Source organism: Hyaena hyaena, unplaced genomic scaffold, assembly GCF_003009895.1.
Source record: "Hyaena hyaena isolate Hyena2069 unplaced genomic scaffold, ASM300989v1 scaffold_529, whole genome shotgun sequence".
Taxonomy (NCBI): Eukaryota; Metazoa; Chordata; class Mammalia; order Carnivora; family Hyaenidae; genus Hyaena; species Hyaena hyaena.
In genome coordinates, this window is record NW_024081162.1 from 559,017 (window position 1) to 585,597 (window position 26,581).

Genomic DNA, 26,581 nt, shown 5'->3' on the forward strand with positions numbered 1-26,581 from the left:
TGTTCCTTTGTGTGCTATATACAAATAAATGATGCTTGCTTTCCAAGACAATGCTAGATGAACATGAAAAACCCTTAAATATATGTACTCAAAGCAAAGTATTCTGGATTGCTGCTGCATTTAGTTGAAATATATATAATATAAATAGCTGTGGTTCATGTTAATTATATCATATGGATGTTTCAGAAGTCCAGATGTAAATACAATTCTATTACATCTTGAGTTCCAATGAAATATAGTTGAAAATCTGAAAATGTATCCTCAAAGTTTAATTTCAACTTAAAAATTCTTTTAAAAAATTTATTTCCTCTTCAGCTATGCTAACCACTGTAAATTAAAATATCACTTAATAGTTTATACTAGCTATGTTTACATTAACCAACAGTTCATACTAGCTACAGCTAAATAACACTGAATTTACATTAAAAGTATAAATATGCATTGCTCCAAATCCCCTCCAAAGACAACAAATCAAACAGAAATCAGTGAACCAAAAAAAAAAAAAAAAAAATTCTAAGTGCTTTATTTATTTCTTGGTACAAAAATGCAGCATGACTTTTACTAGCTGTAGACTGAAGTTCACAAAATAGTGATGTCTTCCATATCCATAAAGTCAATATTAATCAATTCCAAAATGATTTCTGATGAGCTTTAAAAATGGCTAGACAGCCAATGAATTTGATGGAGGCAATGAAGCCAATAAATTAATTGCAGCAAGAAGAGAACATAATTATTTGGAAAGGCATATTCATATTCTACCTTTAAATAAAATCAGAAAAGCAGCAACTTCTTTTACCCCGGGGAGGGAATATAGCCATAGATCCTGCATTCTGCTTCTAAATTGGGGGTGAGGGTGGGGAGACAGGCAACATTAGGCAGCTCCTCTTAGGAGCTGTCAGGAAACGGTACGAGTAGGTGCCCAAACACCACCTGCATCTATGGTCCAGTAAACAGTCATCTCAAAGTTGATTGTTACAAAGTGAATACTCACTAATTTCTGATCACAAAGGAAATTATCTCGTAAATTAGAAAGATACTCATGAAGATGACTGAAATCTAAATATTTCAATAATCCTAAGGTTAAATTGTTTTTCTAAAGCCTTGTTCCTTATCACTCAGCTTTGCCACACACGAGTTAGGTTCATACTTGCCAGAGAGAACTCAAAATATATTTTAAAAATAAAATACATAAACATATACAAATACATATAAATGTATATATGTAGGGGCACCTGGGTGGCTCAGTCAGTTAAGCATCCAACTCTTGATTTTGGCTCAAGTCATGATCTCACAGTTCATGAAGCTGAGCTCCTTAGGCTCTACACTGGCAGGGTGGAGCCTGCTTGGGATTCTCTCTCTTTACCTTTTCCTTACGCCCACTGTCTCTCTCTTGAAATAAATTTTAAAAAACTTTTTTTAAAAAAGAAAGTAGTGGTAAATTTATAAGATTACTGAAAACTTACCTTCAAAGGCAGTGTATCTTGAGTCAAATTCAATGACACCCTCTGCATTATCATTTTTCATTATTATGATTCGAATAATCGAGATGTTTCCTATTTCAGGAGGTTGATCTATCTGAAGTCCATTTTCTTGGATGGTAAAATCATATCCTCTTGCAAAGTCATAAAAAAATAATAATAAAAGAAAAGAAAATGAGTAAATGACTGTTCATTGAAATGTCCTCTGAGCTCCTGTAACTTACTCCTCGTAAGCTTTTTTATACTTTTAAAGATCCCAACACTAAAATACTTTTTTTCCTGAAATGATGTCTCAAGTAAACTTCTGTGCTGTTTTCCAATGATCAGGCCTGCATGAAACCAAAATCAATATAAAGTTGTTAAACTTCAGCAATGAGAAAAACACCAATGGAAAATTGGGGAAAAGTTGTAACATGAACCTCTGGGTGAGGAACGTACTGATAAACTCATCCAACAGTGATGGGCCAAGGAAGAGGATGTACATGAAACTGTAGTGCACTCAGAGACGGGAAACCAGCTGGGCCACGGTCACAGTGTTGGGATGAAAGGGTTACTTTAATTTTTTAATGTTTGTTTATTTTGAGAGAGAGAGCGAGTGAGTACAACTGCATGTGGGGAGGAGCAGAGAGAGGTGAAGAGAGAGAATCCCAAGCATGGTCTGCACTATTGCAGAGCCCAATGAGACTGCAGAGCTCGACATGTGGCTCATTCCTATAAACCCTGAGACCTCAACTTGAGGCAAAATCAAGAGTCGGACGCTTAAATGACTGAACCACCTACGTGCCGCTGAAAGAGTTACTTTAATTTTTTTTTTTTTTTTTAATTTATTTTTAGGAGAGAGAGACAGCGTGAGCAGGGGAGGGCCAGAGAGAGAGGGAGTCACAGGCTGAAACAGGCTCCAGGCTCTGAGCTGGCAGTCAGCACAGAGCCCGACGCGGGGCTTGAACCCACGAACCGCGAGATTATGACCCAAGCGAAAGTCGGACGCTTAACCGACTAAGCCACCCAGGCGCCCCTGAAAGGGTTACTTTAAAGAAAAAGTGGGTGTTATGTCACTAAAGAAATTTCAAGCTATGAGAAAATATTTCTGTGGACACCAATTACAATCAATGCCTCTATTCTGTAATACACACAGTAGTTCACTTGGTTAATAATGTATTTCTGCTAAAGAAGTCACTTTTTTTATTGATGTTTCTCCCCATGAAGAAAAATTTTGACCTCCAGAGTTTCATATCACTTTAATTCCTGAAGCTAAAAAAAAAAAAAATGGCACAAAACCATTTCAGTCTTTTCTTCAATTCTCAAATTTTATTTACCTGGTGTTTTCATGCTATATAATTTCAAAAGGCTAAAAGCTGATTAAAAAGATTATTTGTAAGGCAACATTAGAACACTGGGGGTTAAAATATTAAATAAGAGTAAATGTTAACAGATGTCTGAGATGGACTGTAGATGACTGATTCCCTTAATCCTAAAGTGGGGAGTTTTCTAGCAACTAGGCAACATGAGATCATACTACTTTCCTTTGTTTTCTCAGAATTAAACTTAAGTAGGAATTGCTTTTTTAAAAGTATAGCACAGAAGGCAGAATCTACAAGTCATAGTTAGCCAATAACACAGATGTTATCTCCACACTTAATGATCTAATATGACAAATTTCACTTACTTCATGAAAACAGTCAGCAAGCAGCTCAAATTTTAACACATTTAATGTAAGCTAAAATTCATTTCCATTGCCAGTTTTCCTTTTTTCAAATGGCCAGTAAGACGGCAGACATTCAGAATGACCAAAACTACCAAGGCCAGGGGCGCCCGGGTGGCTTAGTCGGTTAAGCGTCCGACTTTCACTTAGGTCATGATCTCACGGTTCGTGGGTTCGAGGCCCGCATCGGGCTATGTGCTGACTGCCAGCTCAGGGCCTGGAGCCTGTTTCAGAGTCTGTGTCTCCCTCTCTCTGACCCTTCCCTGCTCACGCTGTCTCTCTCTCTCACCTAGAAATAAATAAAACATTAAAAAAAAAAAAAAAAACTACCAAAGCCAAGCAACCACTTTCAAAATAAGAAGAGGGTCCTGCTTAGATGAACTGGCATCAAGACACTCCCATGACACTGCAAAAACATTGGTCTGGGATCAAGATGACCCAGGAGGCCACTGAAGGTACCTATTTGACCAACAACAACAACAAAAAATGCCCCTTTACCAGTAATATCTGCATCTAAGGACAGATTCCATCCGGTGCGATGACCAAGATGAAGATGCAGAGGACCACTGTCATCCAGGGACACTACCTCCACTACATGCCTTTGAGAAATGCTACAAGAACTTGTCTGTGCACCTGTCCTCATGCTTCAGGAATGCCCAGATCAGTGACACTGTCACAGTGGGTGTATGCCAGCCACTGATCAAGACTTGCACTTCAACAGGCTCAAAATCATTAAGGCTGCTAACACCAAGAAGCAATTCCTTGAGTTCTGAGATTAGACATCTTCTCACATCCCTGAAACAAAATGAAGTTGTTTTTCCAGTAAAAAAATTCATTTCCACTGCCAGACACAGAATCATTTCTGGGAAATTTAAGACTTAATGTGCACACAAGTCCACAATATTTTTTCCCAGTAGAACGACATATACTCTACCTAAGTCATACAGTGAAATATTTTAGTTGGAAAAAAGCTTTTAAAGCATGGCATTCATATAAAAGGTGCAAAAACATTTTCATGCACAAGACAAATTCCTTTGAGGTTCATATAAATGTAGGGGCACCTGGGAGGCTCAGTCTATTGAGCATCTGACTCTTGATTTCAGCTCAGGTAATGATCTCAGGGTTTATGAGTTCCGGCCCCATGTCAGGCTCTGTGCTGACAGTGGAGAGCCTGCTTGGGATTCTTTCTCCCTTTATCTCTCTCAAGATAAATAAATAAACATTTAAAAAAATGTATATAAATATGAACATTATTCTAATTGCAGGTTTTGTGTGATCTGTCAGAGCACAGGTGCTCCTTGGGCTACTGAAACTGTGGGTATTTCAGCATGCAAAGGGAGTTTCGGCCCTTGTCCATCAAGTCTGCTCCCACTAAATCAGGGAGTGAGACAGACTCAATATGGTTAATTCTTGATCTTCAATAAAATCATGGTGCACAGTTAACAACTATCTTTGACCAAAATTTGTCCCCGCCTGGAAACTGCCAGTGGGCGAGCAACCACCTCACTCCTCCACAGAAGATACTACGGCCTTCAGAAATACCAAGGAAAGAAATCACTCACTCAGCCCCTTCACGGGTATAGAGATAGAGGGAAGGGAAAGTAAATTCCACCACACCAGCTGACCTGTGACCTCCATTCCCTTGCCAAATTATTGCAAGCCCATGCAATGTTCTCTGACAACCCAGAGTGAATTCTCACAACAAAAACAACATACTTTCAACTTTCAGGGGGAAAATATATTTTATAATACTGCCTAATTAACATTCTTTATCATAACTTCCCTTCTATGTCCTGTCCCACTGTCACATAAATCTGAAAAAGAGCAAGTTCAGTATTAATACCTACACAACATATTCTCTCTCTCTCTCTCTCGTTTCCTTTTTCCTAATTTTCTTTACCTTCCCAGGAGTTCCACCTTTGTAATTACTAGAGAAAATTCCTCTGGGCCTTCCGGAAGACCATCATCAAGTATTTCAACCTGCACACTTTTTGCCATCTCCCGTGCTTCAAAGAGGAGGTCCCCCACCGCAGGGATAAAGTCGAAGCCAGCCTCTGCTGTCCCACTCACAGTCTCATACCAGAGTCTCACGGGGCCAAATGATCCACCTGAACGGATGACTGGGATGTTCACCTATACAAGAAGCAGTTTTTATTGGATCTGGATGTTTAATCTACCAGACAATACTCAATTTTTATCATTTCTAACCAAAGATCCTATGTTTACCAGGGTTATGTTAAGATTATATAGAAATATATAAAACTTATAGATTATATGTTAAAATAATGATTTTAGGAAATTAACCGTTTGTGAAAATGACAGAATATGAACAAGGAAACATTTTGTAAAGATCACTCACACTATAACTTGCCACATTAAGTCTTAATATTTAACTTTGCAAAAAAAAAAGTCACTCATTAAACTAAAAATGATATTTAAGATTTTAAGCATTTTACACTCTACCCTTTTGGCTTCTTCTGACACTCGGAGTTGCTCATGTGAAAAGGAGAATCGGCCATAGGGAAAGTCACTGGCCACCACTATGATACTGGCAGTGCTGCGGGATTCACTCAGTATTCCCCCCTCACTGACCCCTGTGAGCCGAAACTCATAGAAGCTCTTCTCCTCAGGAACGTCATCATTCAAAGCCTAGAGAAGGACATAAAGAGCCATTAACAGTAGGATCTATAACATTTAAGAAAAATACCTATCATGTAACCAAGAAACTCAGGGATATCAACCACCTCCGACCACCCCACCGCCTACACACTTACACGCACACACACACCAAAGGGTGTAATAGAAACCAGTAATATTGATACCTGTATTATTACAACTGCTGCAGACTGTCCATCTCGCATGGTCAGCTCTCCTGATATTTCAGCAAATTCTCCCACAGAAGGAGGGAATATCATCCAGTACACAGTGACTTCCCCCCAAATCACTGAGCCACGAACGAGGCTGTAATATACAGAGGTATAATCAAGACATATTTGTTGAAGTAATTTTTCCTAAATATAACTCCTAAATATTTTCTGTGTCTTTCAACAATAGTACAGGCAAAACCCATATTCTTTTAAGGGTATTTCAAAGAAAGTATTTATAGGCTTTTCATGTAATATACAAGGTACAAAATATTAATAGTCAAACACAGTTCTCTTAAAAAACAGCACTTGATACACGAAACACTAAAGGAAAACTATCAAAAAGATTAAGTATTAAACTCAAATTCAGTTGTTTCATTGACAGCTATCCCATACTTCATGACAAAATTTGTAATAATCAATATTGCCTATGATAATACTACTTTAGTTACATATTAGGCCCTAATTTTAGAACACTTAGAATCATAAAATGTTTGATCCAGAGGATTTTCAAAGGAATGATTTTGTAGCAAAGACACAGCTTACAGAAGAAGTAACTCTCTTATTTGACCTGGTTGGTTACAGAACAGGGTGAAAGCATCAGTTCTCCTGATGTTAACTCAAGGTGCTTTCCTTGTCATGGGTTGTGCAAATCACCCAAGTAGCAGTCATGATCATTAGATGTCAAGATTGGTGAATATGCAATCATATGATCAGTACATTTTTGTTCAAGAAATTTTCCTAAATATTCTTCATGATCTAACTTCAAAATAGGCCAGGATAAGTCCTTAATTTTTACCAAAAATTTTCTCTACTTTCCATGGGATGTTACTAAAATAGAAAATGTTGATGCTTGAAGAATATGTATGTAATGAAAACAGTGCACTTATGCATAAAAAGGCATAAGTTCAAAATCTCCACCTAAGCAAAGAAAAATCATGAAGCCCTTACCTGATGATAGCAGTACCATTATACTTTCCAGAGGGTTCCCCAATGAGGACATGCCTAGATGATGGAGCAATCCCAACTTCTCCTGATGTTCCCTTATCTCCCCGAATGATTATCGATGCGCTACCTGAGTTGAAGATGATACATGACATGTATGAAGCAAACACATGTATTCACTTACTATATGCCTGGCAAAATTCTCAGCACTTTACATACACTAATCTTGTGAGTCAATGGTCATGACAATCATCTAAATTAGGTACTAATATTATCCTCATGTATCTTCATTTTACCAATGAAATTATTTAAGTACAATGAGGCACTCAAGACTCTGAGGCAAATAAATTGCTCTAGATCATATTTTAATGAAAGGGAGCAGGAGAAAGTGGGCAATAATTCCACTATCACTCTCACGATAAGCCAGTACTCTTCTACCATTTGCATTAATTCACTTCTGCAATAACCATTTTGCAGTTCATTCCAACTTGCTATATGGCAAAAGTAAGAACTCTAGGGGTAGTTTTTAATTTTAATCTTCTGACTCCACAATTTGCTTACAAGAATTTAAAAAAATGAGTCAAATATTAATGGAAAGAAAAATTACAGCAAGTAATGTGAGTATTCATATTATTATTTAGTAGTAAGTTGAAGGAAATTGTTTCCAGAAGCTAATATTAGGGTTTTATTAAACAAAGGACTGAGTTACTATACTCTCACTTTCTTTGGCAATGGATTAATAACACCAAGAGTGGTCTGTCATGTCCAAGTATGCCACAGTTCAAAATATATTATGATTTTTTTATATCAATAAATAAATCATCCTCAACCATAGGTATATTCTTATTCTTATGTCTAGTCGATATGACATCAATCCAACATTACTGTGATATAGACAACTAAGCTAACTTAAGATGTATGGAAGAATACGGTGTAATCATGATTCCCTCAGAGGTTTTTTGGAAAGTACTCTAGAGAAAAATGAGAAAAGAATAAACTACCTTAGGTACATACAGTGATATTCTACAATTTTTTGAATCTCTTTGGCCTGGAATTCTGTTTCTTTGGCCACAGACCAACTCCATAGGATGGAGCTGCTGATGGCAAAAAAAGGGCATGTACGTCACTAAGCTTTCATATCAAAGTTGCTGGGCCATTTTTTTTTTTATGACTATTACTATCTGTACCACAATGCAAGCACTTTAGAACCATTGATCCTTCCCCTCCAGATAAGAAACAAATTTTCATATGGACCATAGACAAGTAATAATTATGATGCGTGTCTCTGAAATGTCAAAATATCAAAGTAATCACTTTCAGATGAAAATAAACATAGCTAGGCTGAAACAGACATAATATGCTAATTTTTAAAGCAATATTTTATTACAAATAAAGCCATATGTGGCCATTATAAATACATATAGAAGGATATGGGTTATCAAATCCTACTATCAACATTTCAAGTACATAATTCCAAACACATAACATGCACATGATAAAATGGGATAACTCTGAACATGTTCTGAAGCCTGCTACAACACAGCAATTATCCATGTAACTAAGTGTTTTTAGTTTTTAATCTAATTAAAGCTTTTTCTGCTATATCCTTTTGAACACTTACATGGTACTCTGTTATATTTAACCAGTCTCCTATTCATGGACCATTTAGGAAGCTTCCATATTTTATTTTATAAACAAAACTACAACAAACATCTTTTAAAAAATCACACAGCGAAGTATTAAAAAGTCTTTGATATATGACTTTACTAATATCAGGTATGAGAATCAGTTTCAAAAATTCTTTGGCTGTCAAGTGGGAAACCTTATGTTTCAGCAAACATTTTAGGAATTATGAAACCTAACTTCATAACTACTCATGATTTGGTTCTGTTTTCCTTAGTATCTACTTTTTAATTTCCAAAACTGTGAATGTCTCTTACCTTTCATTGGAGATATTTCTATCTCATCAGTTGGCATCAGCTGAATGGTAAAGCGCCTGTCCTCCTCCAACACAGTATCATGAAGCGTGTGCAACACAATGGTCTTTTGAGACTCTGTCTACAGCAAATGAGAAGAAAAATAAATTTTCTGGATTGATCAAAGCCAAATTTTGAGTGTTTTTATAAGTAGAATAATGTTTATGCCCATAAGCATTTTTTCAAGTGTGTCTTTTTGTACCTTAGAATTATGAGTTGCTTCTAGAACAAATTACTATATAAAAATTAGCTCTGGCCATAAATCCTATTTAAGTTTTTAACTGGAAAGTGGGAAGTTAACATAACCTATAAATTGCCTAAAAATCGACGAAACTCAGTATCAAATTTACACAAGGGTTAAAGAATGGGTGGAAATGGGGATAACTCTCAAATTTTCAGCTTGATTAATGGGTTTTACCCTCAGATCAGGAGAGGAAAGGTTGAGGGATGGAGGCAGTGTCTGAGATTAAGTTAGATTTCTGACATCAGGGGTGTGTGTGATTTTCCTCAAAGGTGCATATGATTTCAAATAAATTCCTAACACAGTAAATACTATCATATGAATTCAATAAGCAGTACTGTGGAAAAAAACAAATATAAGTTCGAGAAAAACTACAGGAGTCCTGATGCTGACTATACCTCATCAAAAAGAAGTGTCCCATTCAATGGCCTGAGATCATTTTTAGCTGTCTCGTCTATGGTCCACTGAAGTCGAACAGCTCCTTTTCCTCCTAGGGACCGGACAACTGTCAATGTCACATACGAATCAGGGTCATCAGACAAAAGAGTTTCATCAACCATTACCTAAAAGAAAGAAAATCCAGTAAGGTGGAAAAAAAAAAAAAGCAGGAAAAACAAGGAAAAACAATTTAACAATCTTATTTCTATTTGCAAAAACTGCAACTTTTCAACTTAGAACTCTGTTCATGCCATGTTACAATCATGTGGCAGAAAAAAAAAAATGCTTCACCAAACCCCATTTCCTTTTTGTCTTTGACACTCTGCTACTTGGCATTTCCTATCCTCCCTTGCAATCAGGTGGAGCATGTGACTGAATTCTGGCCAACAGAACACATGGGAAGTGAAGTATGTTCCTAACAGTCTATATCAACTTCCCATAAAACATTCCAAGTTCTTTTTCCTCCACGTGCTGGGTGACCAGTGAGGACTCCCAGGACCCAGAACAGAGTCAAAAAGGAAAGAAGTCAGTGCCTGAGATGCCAGTTGGACAAGAGATGTCCATAAGACCCCAGTAGGACCACAGATGCAGGACTTCTGAAAGAAGAAAAAATAATCTTACTATCTTAAGGAGGTAAGATTTAGGGCTTCTTTGTTAATGGAGTCAGGCTCCCCACATAATACAGACTGCCAAGTATCCTCCTAATTATCTGTAATTTGCCAATTTTAGTAAGTCCAAATTTATTTGTTTTATTTTTTAAATTTATTCTCAAGTTAGTTAACATACAGTGTAGTCTTGGCTTCAGGAGTAAGTCCAAATTTAAAAGAGGTTTATAATAACCTGACAGAAAGGGGGAAAGGAAAGTCAATATGTTAATTTACCTCTACTATTTATTTTTTACACAAGTTCCTTATTAAGAAACTTGGTTTGACTGAATTGCATATACTGACCTGGGGAAGCCAAGTCCAAATTGAGCCTATAATATCCACCTGTTATGTAAATACAAAAATATAAAACAATGCTTTCCATTTTCAAGACAGATACCTAAGTGCCCAATACAAATCTGTTTTGCTTTTTTTTATGAGGTTTTGTACTGGTTCCAAGAGCAGAGATTAAGAGCCAACTACTATTTATTGAGCTTCTTTTTTATTATTTATTTATTTAATATAATTTATTGTCAAATAAAGTATTGAGCTTCTAGTATATGTCAACCCTGGCATATACGTTATCTTATTTAAGCCTAACAGAAACTCTAAGAAATCTAGAGGATGGGTATATACACATATATGGAAAAGAAAAGCCTACTCTTCTGGTTCAGATGTTCTGACTCCACAGCCAGTGCTATTCATACCACTCCTCTGAGAACAAAAATACTAAATAAGAAGCAAAGTGAGAAAGAAGAAGTTCACTATAAACTTATCATTCACATAGAAGTCCTTTTTGTTTTCATAGATAATAACATAGTTTAGGTTTCACAAGGAGATTTCTTGAACCCATGCTATTGCCAGGGTTTTGGTATAGTTACCATATAGCCCTCATGAGCAACTTATTTGTTCTGACAGATTTATACTAACAATCTTTCCTCAAAACCATTCAGTTCTAAATGTAATCTGTGTCATCTAATAATGCTAACAATGTGCATTATTGTGCAAACTATATGCACAATACTGTGTATCTTAGATACATGTTAAAACCAAAATTTTGTGTTATCGAGAGCTTTTGGCAGTAAGAAACACAGAATATAAAAAAGTAACCACAAGGGCTGAGCAACAAGCTGCTGCTGATAGCACTAATGATAAAAATAGCAATTGACACCTACTACGTGTATGACCCAGTTGTAAGTGCTTTACATATATCAATTCATTTACTCCTTACAGCAAGGCTTATGAGAAATAACACAATAGGAATTGGGTGACCTCACTCTCACTTTTAGACTGCAAGACAAATTGGAAACTTGAGGTTATTACAGTAAGGTATGAGTTCTCAGGCCAAGGGTGCACTAAAGTTTACACGAGTAGTTAAGATAAAATAAACGAAACTTATTTATGAATAGTAATATAACTCTTCTTTTTCCCTAAAGAGAAGCTTATACATATACCATCTAATGCCTAAAAGTCCAAAAGCATGACAAAGTTAAAGGCAAACATTTATGTTAAGGTTTTACCACCAAATGAAACCCTGAACCTTTTACCCAACCTCAGAAGCTAACAAACATGTTATAAAAATTAAATTACATTTATATAGATTAAAATTTTTCTTTTTATATATGCAAAGAAAAAAGCATAGATGGAAATAAAAAATATTAATGATGGCCATATCTTAGGTTAATAATATTATGGATGCTTTTTATTTCCTTCTTTATACTAATAGTTTTATGTTTCCCAGACTTTTCATTTTGCTTAAGAAACATTCATAGCCACTCATGCGAATGTACCACTCCATAACAAACACTTCTGCTTATTCCTTTCCCAAGAAAGAGAGTCTCATAAGGCTACAGCAGAAGTGTGTCCTGTCCCTCTCATGGTTCCCATTCTATTACGAAATTGAAACTTCAATAATCTAATCATTAGCTGATTATTAGGGTTTACTTAAAATCTGGAGCATCTGCTCTAGGAAGGAAGCCCAGCTCTAACGGGCAAGTTGTAAGTCTAGCCTTTCATCCACAAAACAGTAAAGATAATAAGCACTGAGAGCAATCTGTTTATTATTTAAGATGATCTATTATGAATTACTGATGACCTATAAGTGATCCATTAAAGGAAAAGGTGACCTATAGATCCAGAAACCTTGTGTACATCAGAACCATCTAAATATAATTATGATTATTTCACCATGGAATTTCCTTTAAAGGAAATGGTCTTAAAAACAGTAATATAAAATCATGTAATAATTATGATAGAGTTTTAACAATTTTTTAATATTTAAGATGTAGAGCTAATTTATCATTAGTAACAAAATCTAGCTGCATAAATGGTTAGGTTTTTTCTCCCTTAGCAATAACAGTAATTGGCCTCTCTCTTGCAGGTCCTAGGAGACAACCAATGGGAAGTAAGAGGGAGGAAAGAAAAAATACAAAGAAACACTTCAGCTGGGGTGTTTTGTTCAATATAAGACAAAGTACCAGAAGGGTGGGCAAAATAAATCCCTCCCCAACTAAATGTATCCTAGGGTGCAACACTTAGATCCATGACAGAATCTTGCCTTGTGACCAGGATGGTGGTTTAGAGCAAGACTGGCTGAGAACACAATGTATGGAAGAAAACTAGATCGTGGTTATCTGATACCCAATAAATAAATGCTCCCCTCAGTAACTGCCTGATTTGAGATGACTCATTACTGTCAAACACAGATTAGAGGAATGGCCCTTAATTCAACAGCCAACAGATTCATAAGCGAGAGCTATAGTTTTTTAAAAAATGAAAGATACCTTTCTTCTAAACTTACAAAACAAATTAGCTTAGGGAAAGCCACCTTCACCCCTGATATATTTAACTTACAGTCTTTTCTTCAAATCCAAATACTCCAAATGGGGAATCATTTTGTGGGATAACAACAGTTACCACAACATCATCACCAAGTCTGCCACCTCCAGCCACCCTGATTAAGGAAATATTGAATGTCTCCATGAGTTCAAGTTCAGCATCATCAATTATGGTAATTTCTATCACTGCAGTAACCTACAAAAGAAGGAAGAAAGAAGGAAGAGGGAGAGAAAGAAGAGAGGGAACAAGGGAAAGGGGGAGGGTAAGAGATAAGGAGGATATAATGTAATAGCGATTTTTGATAACATATATTTAAACTTTTAGTTGACAAAAACATAGTACAAAAAAGTATTTTTTGGCCTGTTATGTTCACAATACTACTTTAAAATCATATATATTATTTACTATTTCGAATCAGGAATTTACAGTCTATTATTTTCAAAATAAGGGAATTACATATGTAATAAAATATAGTGTTATTCATGTACACAAAAACCAATGAAGCCTGATTCTTGAAGAAAAATACTTAAAGAGACATACAGGCTCTAATTACCATTGTGCAAATATAAACCTTAGTATATTAGCATTAATATTACATGACATACAATGGTACCACAGAAATTACCATTGTCTTTGCCAGTTAGAACAAACCCCTCTGGTTTCAAATATCATTCTTACAATGTTAAAGAAAGGCAGGCAGGAAGAAGACTCAATTCTGCTGCTCTTAAATGTTTGTGATCAGGATTTCATACATTTATCTGGGTCTATGTTAAACATTTTTATAACTTATAAGTAAGTACAACTTATACAACATATACAACTACAACAGAAGAACTCTCCTCTAAAGAAATTCCAGGAAGAAGTGACAGCAAAAGAATTGGTCAAAACAGATATAAGCAACGTAACAGAACAAGAATTTAGAACAACAGTCATAAAATTAATTGCTGGGCTTGAAAAAAGCAGAGAAGACATCGGAGAAGCTATTGCTACAAAGACTATGGAGCTTAAATAGTTGTGATGGATCAAAAAATGCTATAAATGAGGTGTAAAATAAAATGGAGTCATCCAATGCATGGATCGAAGAGGCAGAAAGGAGAATAGGTGAATTAGAAGACACAATTATAGAAAAAGAGGAAGCGAGAAAGAGAGATACTGATCCAGGAGCACAAAAGGAGAATTCAAGAACTGAGTGATACAATCAGACAAAACAATATACGTATCATAAGAATTCCAGAAGAATAAGAAGAGAAAGGCACTGAAGGGGTGCTTGAACAAATTAGAGCTGAGACCTTCCCCAATTTATGGAAACAGACATTGAAATCCAAGAAGCCCAGAGAATTCCCCTCAGACGTAACTTGAATCAATCTTCTGCACGACATATCATAGTGAAACTGGCCAAATATAAGGACAAAGAGAGAATTCTGAAAGCAGCTAGGGAGAAAAGGGCCATGACATACAAAGGGAGACATATCAGACTACTTGCAGACCTCTCTACTGAAACCTGGCAGGCAAGAAAGGAATGGTAGGAAATCTTCAATGTGATGAACAAAAAAAAAAATGCAGCCAAGAATCCTTTATCCAGCAAGCCTGTCATTCAGAATAGAAGGAGAGATAAAGGTTTTCCCAAACAAACAAAAATTGAAGGAATTCATCACCACTAAACTAGCCCTACAAGAAATCCTAAGGGGGACTCTATAAGAGAAATGTTACAAGGAACACAAGGTACCAGAGACACCATTACAAGCATGAATCCTAGAGAGAACACAATGACTCTAACCCCATATTTTTCAATAATAACACTGAATGTAAATGGACTAAATGCTCTAATCAAAAGACAACGGGTATCAGAATGGATAAAAAAGCAAAATCCATCTATTTGCTGTCTGCAAGAGACTCATTTTAGACCTGAAGACACTTTCAGATTGTAAGTGAGGGGATGGAGAAATATCTACCATGCTACTGGAAATCAAAAGAAAGCTGGAGTAGCCATACTTAAATCAGACAAACTGGATTTTAAATTAAAGGCAGTAACAAGAGATGAAGAAGGGCATTATATAATAATTACAGGATCTATCCCTCAAGAAGAACTAACAATTATAAATGTCTATGCACCAAATTCAGGACACCCAAATACATAAGACAATTAATCACAAACAGAAACAATCTTATGGATAAGAATGTGCTAATAGTAGGGGACTTTAATACTCCACTTACAGCAATGGATAGATCAACTAGGCAGAAAATCACTAGGGAAACAATGGACTTGAATGACACATTGGACCAGTTGGATCTGACAGATATATTTTGAACTCTACATCCTAAGGCCATGAAATTCACTTTCTTCTCAAGTGCGGATGGCACATTTTCTAAGATAGATCACATACTGGGACATAAAGCAGCCCTCAATAAATATAAAAGAACTGAGATCATACCATGCCCACTTTCAGATCACAATGCTATAAACCTTGAAATCAATCACAGGAAGAAGTCTGGAAAACCTCCAAAAACATGGAGGTTAAAGAACACCCTACTAAAGAATGAATGGACCAATCAGGTAATTAGAGAAGAAATTTAAAAATAAATGGAAACAAGTTAAAATGAAAATACAACAATCCAAACTCTTTGGGATGTGGCAAAGGCAGTCCTAAGAGGAAAGTACATTGCAATCCAGGCCTATTTCAAGAAACTAGAAAAAGCGCAAATACAAAATCTAACAGTGCACCTAAAGGAACTTGAAGCAGAGCAGCAAAAGCACACCAAATCCAGCAGAAGAGAAATAATAAAGAGCAGGGCAGAAATAAACAATATAGAATCCAAAAAAAACCAAAACAAAACAAAACAAAAAAACCAGTTGAACAGATCAATGAAACCAAGAATTGATTTTTTGAAAAAATAAACAAAATTGATAACCCCCTAGACAGGCTTCTCAAAAAGAAAAGACAGAACACCCCAAAGACAAAATTATTAATGAAAATGGACTTATTACAACCAATTCCTCAGAAATAAAAGCAATAATAAGGGAATACTATGAAGTTATATGCCAACAAACTGGACAACAGATCAATAACTAGTGAAGAAATAGAATCAGTTATCAAAAATCTCCCAACAGATAAGAGCCCTGGACCTGATGGCTTCCCTGGGGAATTCTACCAGACATTTAAATCAGAGTTAATACCCATTCTTCTCAAGCTATTCCAAAAAATAGAAATGGAAGGAAAACTTCTGAAGTCATTCTACGAAGCCAGCATCACTTGGATTCCCAATCCAGACAGAGACCCAACAAAAAAAGAGATGTACAGGCCAACATCCTTGATGAATATGGATGCAAAAATCCTCAACAAGTTACTAGCAAATCGAATTCAATAGCACATAAAAAGAATTATCCACCAAGATCAAGTGGAATTCATTCCTGCATTACAGGGCTGGTTCAATATTCACAAATCAATCAATGTGATACATCACATTAACAAAAGAAAAGATAAAACCCATATGATCCTGTGAGTAGATGCAGAAAAAGCATTTGACAAAATACAGCTTCCTTTCTTAATAAAGACCCTCAAGAAAGTCAGAATAGAAGAAATGTACTTAAATATCATAAAGCCATTTATGAAAAGCCACAGCTAATATCATCCGCCATGGAGACAAACAGAGAGCTTTCCCCCTGAGATCAGGAACACGACAGGGATATCCACTTTCATCACTGTTGTTGAACATAGTGTTGGAAGTCCTATCATCAGATTTCAAACAACAAAAGGAAATAAAAGGCATCAGAACTGGCAAAGATCAAGTCAAACTTTCACTTTTCACAGACAACATGATACTCTACATGGAACACCCGACAGACTCCACCAGAAGCCTACTAGAACTGATCCATGAATTCAGTAAAGTCGCAGGGTACAAAATCAACGTACAGAAATCAGTTGCATTTCTATACGCCAATAACAAAACAACAGAAAGAGAAATCAAGAAACTGATCCCATTCACAATTGCACAAAAAACCATAAAATACCTAAGAATAAACCTAACAAAAGATATAAAAGATCTGTATGATGAAAATTATAGAAAACTTATGAAGGAAATTGAAGTAGACACAAAGAAATGGAAAAACATTCCATGCTCATGGATTGGAAGAATAAATATTGTTAAAATGTCAATACTATCCAAAGCAATCTATACATTCAATTCAATCCCAATCAAAATTGCAGCAGCATTCTTTTTAAAGCTAGAACACATAATCTTAAAATTTGTATGGAACCACAAAAGACCCCGAAGAGCCAAAGTAATATTGAACAAGAAAATGAAAATGGGAGGCATCACAAGCCCAGACTTTAGCCTCTACTACAAAGCTGTAGTCATCAAAACAGTATGGTATTGGCACAAAAACAGACACCTAGACCAATGGAATAGAATAGAGAACCCAGAATTGGACCCACAAATATATGGCCAACTAATTTTTGATAAAGCAGGAAGGAGTATCCAATGGACAAAAGACAGCGTCTTTAACAGATGGTGCTGGGAGAACTGGACAGCAACATGCAGAAGAATGAAACTAGACCACTTTCTTACACCATACACAAAAATAAACTCAAAATGGATGAAGGACCTGAACGTAAGAGAGGAAACCATCAAAACCCTAGAGGACAAAGCAGGAAACAACCTCCTCAACCTCAAATGCAGCAATTTCTTATTAGGCACATCTTCAAAGGCAAAGAATCAAGAGCAACTATTGGAACCTCATCAAGATAAAAAGCTTCTGCACGGCAAAGCAAACAATCAATAAAACGAATAGGCAACCGATAGAATGGGAAAAGATAGCTGCAAATGACATATCAGATAAAGGGCTACTATCCAAAATCTATAAGGAACTCACCAAACTCCACACCTGAAAAACAAATAATCCAGTAAAAAATAGGCAGAAGACATGAACAGACACTTCTCCAAAGAGGACATCCAGATGGCCAACAGACATATGAAATGATGCTCACCGTCCCTCATCACCAGGGAAATACAAATCAAAACCACAACCTCACACTGGTCAGAGTTGCTAAAATGAACAAATCAGGAAACTATAGATGCTGGCAAGGATGTGGAGAAACGGGCAGCCTCCTACACTGTTGGTGGGAATGCAAACTCATGCAGCCCCTCTGGAAAACAGTGTGGAGGTTTCTCAAAAAATGAACACTAGAACTCCCCTATGACCCAGCAATAGCACTGCTAGGAATTTACCCAAGGGATACGAGAATGCTGATGCATAGGGGCACATGTACCCCAATGTTCACAGCAGCACTCTGAACAATAGCCAAATCATGGGAAGAGCCTAAATGTGCATCAAGTGAAGAATGGATCATGAAGATGTGGTTTATCTATACAATGGAATACTAGATGACAATGAGAAAGAATGAAATCTGGCCATTTGTAGCAATGTGGATGGAACTCGAGGGTGTTATGCTAAGTGAAATAAGTCAGGCAGAGAAGGATAGATACCATATGTTTTCACTCATATGTGAAACAGGAGAAACTTAACAGAGGACCATGGGGAATGGGAAGAGGGAAAAAATAGTTGGGGAGAGGGAGGGAGGCAAACCATGAGAGACTCTGGAATGCTGAGAACAAACTGATGGCTGATGGGGGTGGGGGAGAGGGAAAAAGAGGTGATGGCCATGAAGGAGGGCACTTGTTGGAATGAGCACTGGATGTTATATGGAAACCAACTTGACTATAAACAAACACACAACCAAACAAAAAGAAAGAAATAGAATAAACGAATCTAAAATTCATAGGAATTATGAAGTTCATGAGGTAATTTTTTATATATTCTTAGGCACTTCTATGCCATTCATTATCCTCCTTTACCTTTGCCTTAAAATTAAATGAGGTAGGAAAGTTCAGAAAAGGTTGAGATTTTGCTTATGTTCTCTTCCTATGTCCACTAATGAATTATAATACATTAATCAATAAGAGCTCTGTTTGGTTTGATATACAAATAAAAAGTATAATACATTTAACAGTCACTAATGCATGTCCACTTGGTGGGTATCTATAAGAAGTTTCAAGTACAACCAAAAGTTGCTAAAATGTTCATAATTAGCATACTTGTTTATCTGCAAATTCAAGAATCCCATGAGATGGCTTAAAGTCTTCCAGGCCAGCACTATCCGGTGTTGCTTTCCAATAAACATTTACTGCCCCAAAGCTTCCAGCCATCCGGACTACAGGAACTTGAAGAATATTCAGTGGGGGAGGCATCTCATAGGCAGTAATAACTCCACCAAAATCCTTTAAATAAAGAATATAGTTAAATACAAGACAAAATTAACATCTTACATGTCAGCATCACTTTCCTTATTTTTTTAAGCTTATTTATGTATTTACTTATTTTGAGAGAGAAGGGGAGAGGATTGACAGAGAGAAAGAGAGAGAGAATCCTAAGCAGACTCTGTGCTGTCAGCACAGAGCCCAATGCGGGACTCGAACTCATGAACCATGAGATCATGATTTGAGCTGAAATCAAGAGTCAGGCAGGACACTTGACTGACTAAGCCACCTAGACGCCCCATCACCACTTTCTAAATTTATTATTTCTTCTTATATTTCTTATATTTCACCCTTCAAAGTAGAAATCAATAGTAGGATATAAATATGCATAATCAGTGTTTTTAGAATTCTTAAATTTAAATTTCATGAAAATATACTTGCTTAACCCTTTGGTCTAGCACAAAGAGAATTAAGAATTAATCTATAAGACAAATTTTAAAGCAGGTATTTATAAAGATCTATAAGCAAAACCAATTATTTTGCAGAAAATATATAACATTGACCAAATCAGCAGGTAGAAGCATCTGTATTGCTATAAATATAATAAAGTTTATCTCACTGTGGTAACATGAAACTTAAAAATTCCTCTGGGATCATCATTTTCTTCAATCATTATCTCAACTATCTCCATCCCAGGTCTCCGCACACTTGGTTGTCCTGCAGAGAAGTCAGAATTCACCAGGTACACCTCAGTGATGTTGACAATAAATCCTTCTTCCAACTCAGGAGCCTTATCCTGGGAGGGGGAGGCGGCGTGGGGATAGGTGTGCAAACAGGAGAGAGATGATGTTCCATTTTTAAAAATGTATTGAATTTGCCTTGGAAATGTGATTTTTTTTCAGTAAGGAATAAATGATTGTCCACAGAAATGGGCACCTATTTCACATATAAAAACAGTTCCTTTTTATATTTTAGTACTTTCCTGCTGGCAACTTCAGAATCTTAGGGAATATTCAACCTTATCAGTGAAGTTTTAACTGAAGCTTAATACTCATTAGCAAGTAAAATACTTTTTTTAATCCACACAATTTTGACCATATCCTATCAAACAGGTTTTATGTATATAATATCCCACCAAATAGAGGAGAAATGGTAAATGCTACATACATCTTAAAAGTGAAAGCTCTAGACTTGTCAATCTAGATATTATCCTATATTCTAATTAAGTTTTCAAAAACTGTTACTTTATTCTGGAATAGGTGATAAAAATTTTCAAAAGATAGAAATAACACACCATGAACAGAAACTTCTCTTCTGTCCCATCCCTTAAATCTTTCCCAGAATGTCTTTTCCAGAAGCCACTATTATCACTTATACTAATATGGCTATTAGTAACACTAATACTACTATTCAACACTATCTTTATTTAAGAATATATATTTATTGTTAATATTGTTATATATAATATGGTAACATATACTACAATATAAAATATTATATATTACAGATAACACTAATAACCACTCTCAGTTTCTTGTGAATCATTACAGATATATACACTTATTCTCTTATATTCATGAGAAAGCACTAAAGCCAGATACAACCCATCTGAAAAATAATCTTGATATGAGTAATAATATCATGACATGAAAATACTGCACTATCAAACCAACAATAAAAATAATTGTTTTTAATTATTAAACATTAATTAAAATTAAATGTTTGAATTATTTGTTAATTAAATGTTTTAAAATTAATTAAAATTGATTAATCTGAGCATTTTATTCATTCACTCATTAGTTCAAAACAACTAACCAGCTCAAGAATGGATGCAATGAAACATATAATCTAATGTAAATTCCATGCTTCAAAGGTCATTCAAACAATATTCCACTTCAAAAATAAATATAAATCATTAATAAATATTATTTTTGCCAGTTATAAAAATATTCATTTATTATTAAATGTTAGGATGGGTGAAAAAATTAGAATACTCACAATTTTACATGTAAAAGCAACCTTTACAAGGATTTTTATCTTTAAGAGCATCACAATTTTATCTTTAAGAGTATTTTCTTTTATTTTACATCCTATTCATTGCACCCTAAACTCACCGACAAAATGGCAACTTTGACGTAAGTTTCTTTTATGTTTTCTTTCATCATTATTACTGTTTCTTGTAGCACATAATCTTCATTCTCAGTAGCTTGATTATCGATGTACAGTAAGAAATTGGGTTTAGCTATCAAGTGAATGGCAATGTCCCCAAACAGTCCTTTATCTCGAACAATTGGTAACTGAAGAATGGTGATGTTCTCTGTGAGATACACATTCCACAAGTAAACAAGCTTTTCTATTTGTAGTCAACATCATTCCAAGCACTTTAGGTGGAATTTTCCACACTATCCCAATGTGTATAGTCCCAAGGAAGGTTTTGTTCTTTGTCCCCTATGTCCTCAAAGTTGCGCTGAGAATCATCATACATTATACCCCAGTTCTAAACTCTCACTTCGGGTTCTCAAATGCACCCTCCTATGCTGTACATTACAGTGTACCTTAACAAAAACTGCTGAAAATCTTAGGTAAGCACATACGTGCAGGCTGACAGAAGTGCTAATTACAAATGCAAAGGTTTTCCAAGAATAAAAAAGTAAACACACAAAGCTATCATTTAATAATTTAATCATTAGATGAACATTCAGTAATTATGTTCTTATAGTGAGATGTCTCTCACAAGGATCAAAGTATTTCACAGTGCCTATTTTTTTATTTATTTCTTAAATTTTTAAAGTTAAATTTGCCCTATAAATGGAAAAAAAATGCATGCCAATCTTTCCCACTGGTCTGTGAGTTTCTAAGGACCTACGACTGTGTCTTTGTTTCCAGAACACACAGCACAATTTGTGGCACTTACGAGGTGCTTCAAAAGGTTTACTGAATGAATAAACAAACATATTCTAAGTCTACTACTTCTGTTCCCACATATATAGACATATAAAGGTCCAGATGCAGAACTGTATGTCATTTTTTTCAGTCAACTATTTAAATGAAAGGGCCTTGAAAGATGTCCATGTTCCTGTCTGAAAATTTTAGAGCCTTCACACAGCATATTCTAAATAAATACACATCATATATGTTCAAATATATTTTCAAATAAGTCAAAGGGGATTTATCTACAAAAATCTACTTACCCTACAGATGATATAAGCAGTTATTTAGGCAGAGATTTCAGCACTAAGCTTACAGGAAATAGGGACTGATTACTTACACTTAACAGAAAAACTATTATTCTAATTACTGCTTTGCGGTTTAACAATACCTTGAGTACCATATGCATTTCACTGTGTTGCTTATTGTTCCCTATAACTGTTGAAAATCTATATAGAGGAATCTAAGCATGGAAAGACAACAGATACATAAAGGATGAAAACGAGAAAGTAAAATAAAAACCAGTTACCTTTACTGCAATGACATTAAAATATTAATGTTTCTATTATGATAGTAATATCTCAAAGAGTAAAAGTGTTTCTTAATAGCAGTATTGCTAAGTGCTTACACGATCATAAAATTTAATAAACAAAAACTAAAAAGGATTAAATATGATCTGTCAAACTGAATATATGTATATGTGTGTATATATATTTTTTAAGTTTATTTATTTATTTTGAGAGAGAGAGAGAGAGTGAGGATGAGGAATTTATTTATTTTGAGAGAGAGAGAGAGAGCACGTGAGAAAGAGAGAGAGAGAGAAAGAAAGAGAGATCGTGAGCAGTGCTCTGGAGCCAGAAGTGGGGCTTGAACTCACAAACATGAGATCATTCATTACCTGAGCCAAAATCAGGAGTCAGATGATTTAACTGACCCCTGAATAGACACACACAGACACACACACACACATACGTATATTAAGGGGCTTATATTCCTAGTAAACATTACAGTTAAATTACCCAATAAAACTTACTAGAACCTGAAAAATAGTTAACAAAACTTACCTTTAGGCTCTGCTATTCTAATGAAGAGAAATTCAGCATGCCAACCCACTAAGCCGTAAGGTAAGTCATTGGGCAGAGTTGTTATCACAGATCTGTTTCTTTTCTGATCAATGGTAGCACCTTTAGATGGGTCCTCAATCCCTTCTGTGGTAATATGAATGAGTTTTATAGTCACAATTTCTGATAATTCTGGTACATCATCAGCAAGAACAGTCAGAGTGATTGTAGACAGTGCCTGCCCTTCAGAAAATGAAATCTATAATTTTTAAAGAAAGAAAATTTTATTTTGTGATTATCACTGTACAGTAAGAATATCAAAGGATTAAATTTTCTTTCAATATGGACCACAACTTAAATAACAGAAGTATTTAAGCAACACAATATGATTCTACAAACCAATCAAATGCTTTTCATATTAAAAGTGGAAGATTGTTAGGAAAAAGAAAAAAGTAAACCATTACTAAAACTCAATCTGATAAAATCTGTAGCCAAACTGTCACATCCTGATTCCTACATTCTCTTAAAATATAGAGTACAGAGTCTCTCAGGGAATCTAAGTCCTAGATAACATATTTAAAAATCTATAAAAATAAAAGAAGGTAATATACTAGTTAAAACATTTTTCTCTACAAAAACTTTGCCAGGATTGCTATTTCTTTTGGCTAGAACAGATGTATGATTTAACAATAAATGAACCAAAATAGAGGTAGAGAAAGACAAAAAGAGATACAAATCAGAGCATCTCTCTCTCCTCTTGTATCTTGACTGTCTAGAGTCCAAATTTGCTAAAAGGCATCTGAAATCCTTTCTAATAGGGCTTCTGTCTGTTCCTTGAATGTCATTTCCCAATGTTCCCCACCTTATACCCTATTCTCTAACAACACGACTACAAGCTACAATCATTCAAACTAGCATTCCAAGCCCATTTTGTTGACACTCATCTCTCCACCTTATAAGGCACTTGAAGATATAAACTGAAGCACTTTATTAATAAAATCAGGGGTCTGAATACTACTATCCTTTGCTGAAATCCATTTTTTAAAATTAAGTTTTATTGGAATGTAGCCAAGTTCATTTGATTATATATCCTCTAACACAGTTATTATGCTACAAAGGCAAAGGTGAGAATCTGGGAAAGAGACCATAACAGCCCACAAGTCTAAAATATTTACTATCTGGCTCTTAATAGGAAAAGTTTACTGACTCTTGAGTAAATATAATTAATTCTTCCAAATATAGTCGACACTTAAGATACTATAATGCATTTAAGTTAGAAATCATTTTAATCATGTTGATATAAGAAATATTAATTGGGGAAATATAATTCAGAACGCACAGAACCTGACAGATACAACTTATAGTTTTGGTAACTTGCATAAAAGTACATACTCAATGCAATAAAATTTGCCAGAACATTTTTAAAGCACTGAACTTCTAATCTTCTGAATGATACAGAAGCCTAGAAATGGTAGACCTAACACACACCCATCTTTTTTTGAGATAATTCAACGAGAGGCCTTTTAAAGGAACTCTTCACAAAAGCACTTGGGGAAAATTTTATGGATAAATCTAAGAAACCCAAGACGAGTCAAGAATACTACTCATCTTCCAATTAGGAACTAAAAGTTCTTAAAACCCTCTCTTTTCAAGTCATTTACTTTTCTGACCCAATGTGATTCCATCCTTCAACCTCTGCCCCAATTTTATACTGTCCTCCAATAATAGTAGATAAAGTGATCTTCTGCCCAGATCCCTTTTTAGGGCTGATTGCCCATACCCCAACTGGTGGGAATAAGAGCTTTTGTGTCACTGGGAACTGCCTTCAGCTACAGTACACTTCCACTGAAGGTTATGCTCCACCCAGAAGATGGTGTGAGGTGAAGAATGGCTAAAAGGGGGAAGCAAATGCTCAGTCTCCTTGCTCCCTGTGGAAATAAACTCTAGAGGACTAGCTCAGCTCCAGAACTTCTGAACAGACTCAGCCTTAGGTACAACAACCCAGAGACTAAGGGCCCCTCTGCACATTCCTACCTTCCTTGTTTCCTTAGAGGTGTGCCTCCCCACTAAACTGCCCAGAACTCTTAATCTCAGAGTCTATCCACAGGGAACTCAACCTACATCACTCAGCAATTCTGATCTACTTTTTCATATGTCTGACTATCTTACATAGATTCATTCCCTATTTACTGCTTCCATTTTATGCATATCTTGAAAGTGCATTTCCACCTCCAGTGTAATTTATCTTTCTGACAGTGTAATACGTCTGTGATTTGGCCAACTGATGTACTGAACCTAAAAAGGGATGACTTTTTTTTAACAGATAATTTGGGTATTAAAGAAAAAACAAACAAAAAATCATAATAATAAAACTAACCTTAAATTGTATCCCTCTCTATGGTGATAAGTAGGAATCCAGTGTTGACATGGTCAAACTCAAACACTTCATCCATAAGGCAGGGTTTGGTCCCATACATCAATAGTAACCATAATTTAAAAGTGACTCTCCCATAATTTTGTAAATTACATACCACTCCTGAGGTAGGAAATATATCACTAATACTTCCATCAGCTTCCCATGCTATGGTTATACGACCATATGTTCCTTTTAAGCGCTCAACATTCAAGGTTACTAGGCTATCTTGCTCCATTTCTTCTACTTGCTTATATAACGAATTCTGAAAAACACACGGGAAATCACAACGGATTAATGGACATTACCTAAGTAATACTAAGTCATACTAAACAGTATGATGCAACATGAAAACATGATATAAGTGAAAAACAATCATTAAAAAAACAGCAGTAGAAGATGACCATGATTTTATTTCTAAAATACACACTTGAATAAACAAAAGACTAAGTTAAAGTAAATTAAAATGTTAATTTTATAGGATGATTTTTACTTTGTCGTCTTCTTTTCATAATTTTCAAATTTCTTCAATGAGCATATGTCATTTTCATATTCCATACCCAGAAAGCATATACTTTTTTGAAAGTATTATACACAGTGTACAAAGTTTGTAGAAATGAATGGACACAGAGTCAGGAGTTGAGGGAAGTCTTCTCTCCCTGTGCAACTTCTAGCAATCCCTCTAGGTCTTGTTTCCTTCTTGTAAAATAAGTTTTTGGTCTACATGGACTTTAAGGTCCACCCAAATGTAAAAACACCAGTGAAAATCAGGGCACACTTTCCGTTCACTTACTCTTA

General features: G+C 35.5%; 1 protein-coding gene across 1 annotated transcript in view; it reads right to left on the reverse strand.

Moving 5' to 3' along the window:
• The window catches only part of ADGRV1 (adhesion G protein-coupled receptor V1), a 500,208-nt gene that overhangs the window by 347,555 nt on the left and 126,072 nt on the right, over positions 1-26,581 (reverse strand). Inside the window, exons 55-67 of the mRNA XM_039255493.1 lie at positions 25,902-26,048; positions 23,374-23,629; positions 21,496-21,698; positions 20,001-20,177; positions 19,220-19,402; positions 13,142-13,321; positions 9,605-9,769; positions 8,930-9,047; positions 6,996-7,119; positions 6,003-6,141; positions 5,644-5,829; positions 5,081-5,313; positions 1,464-1,612 (exon numbers count right to left, since the gene is read on the reverse strand). Coding sequence (XP_039111424.1) covers positions 1,464-1,612; positions 5,081-5,313; positions 5,644-5,829; positions 6,003-6,141; positions 6,996-7,119; positions 8,930-9,047; positions 9,605-9,769; positions 13,142-13,321; positions 19,220-19,402; positions 20,001-20,177; positions 21,496-21,698; positions 23,374-23,629; positions 25,902-26,048 — 2,260 coding nt within the window. The remainder of the gene's footprint in view (positions 1-1,463; positions 1,613-5,080; positions 5,314-5,643; positions 5,830-6,002; positions 6,142-6,995; positions 7,120-8,929; positions 9,048-9,604; positions 9,770-13,141; positions 13,322-19,219; positions 19,403-20,000; positions 20,178-21,495; positions 21,699-23,373; positions 23,630-25,901; positions 26,049-26,581) is intronic.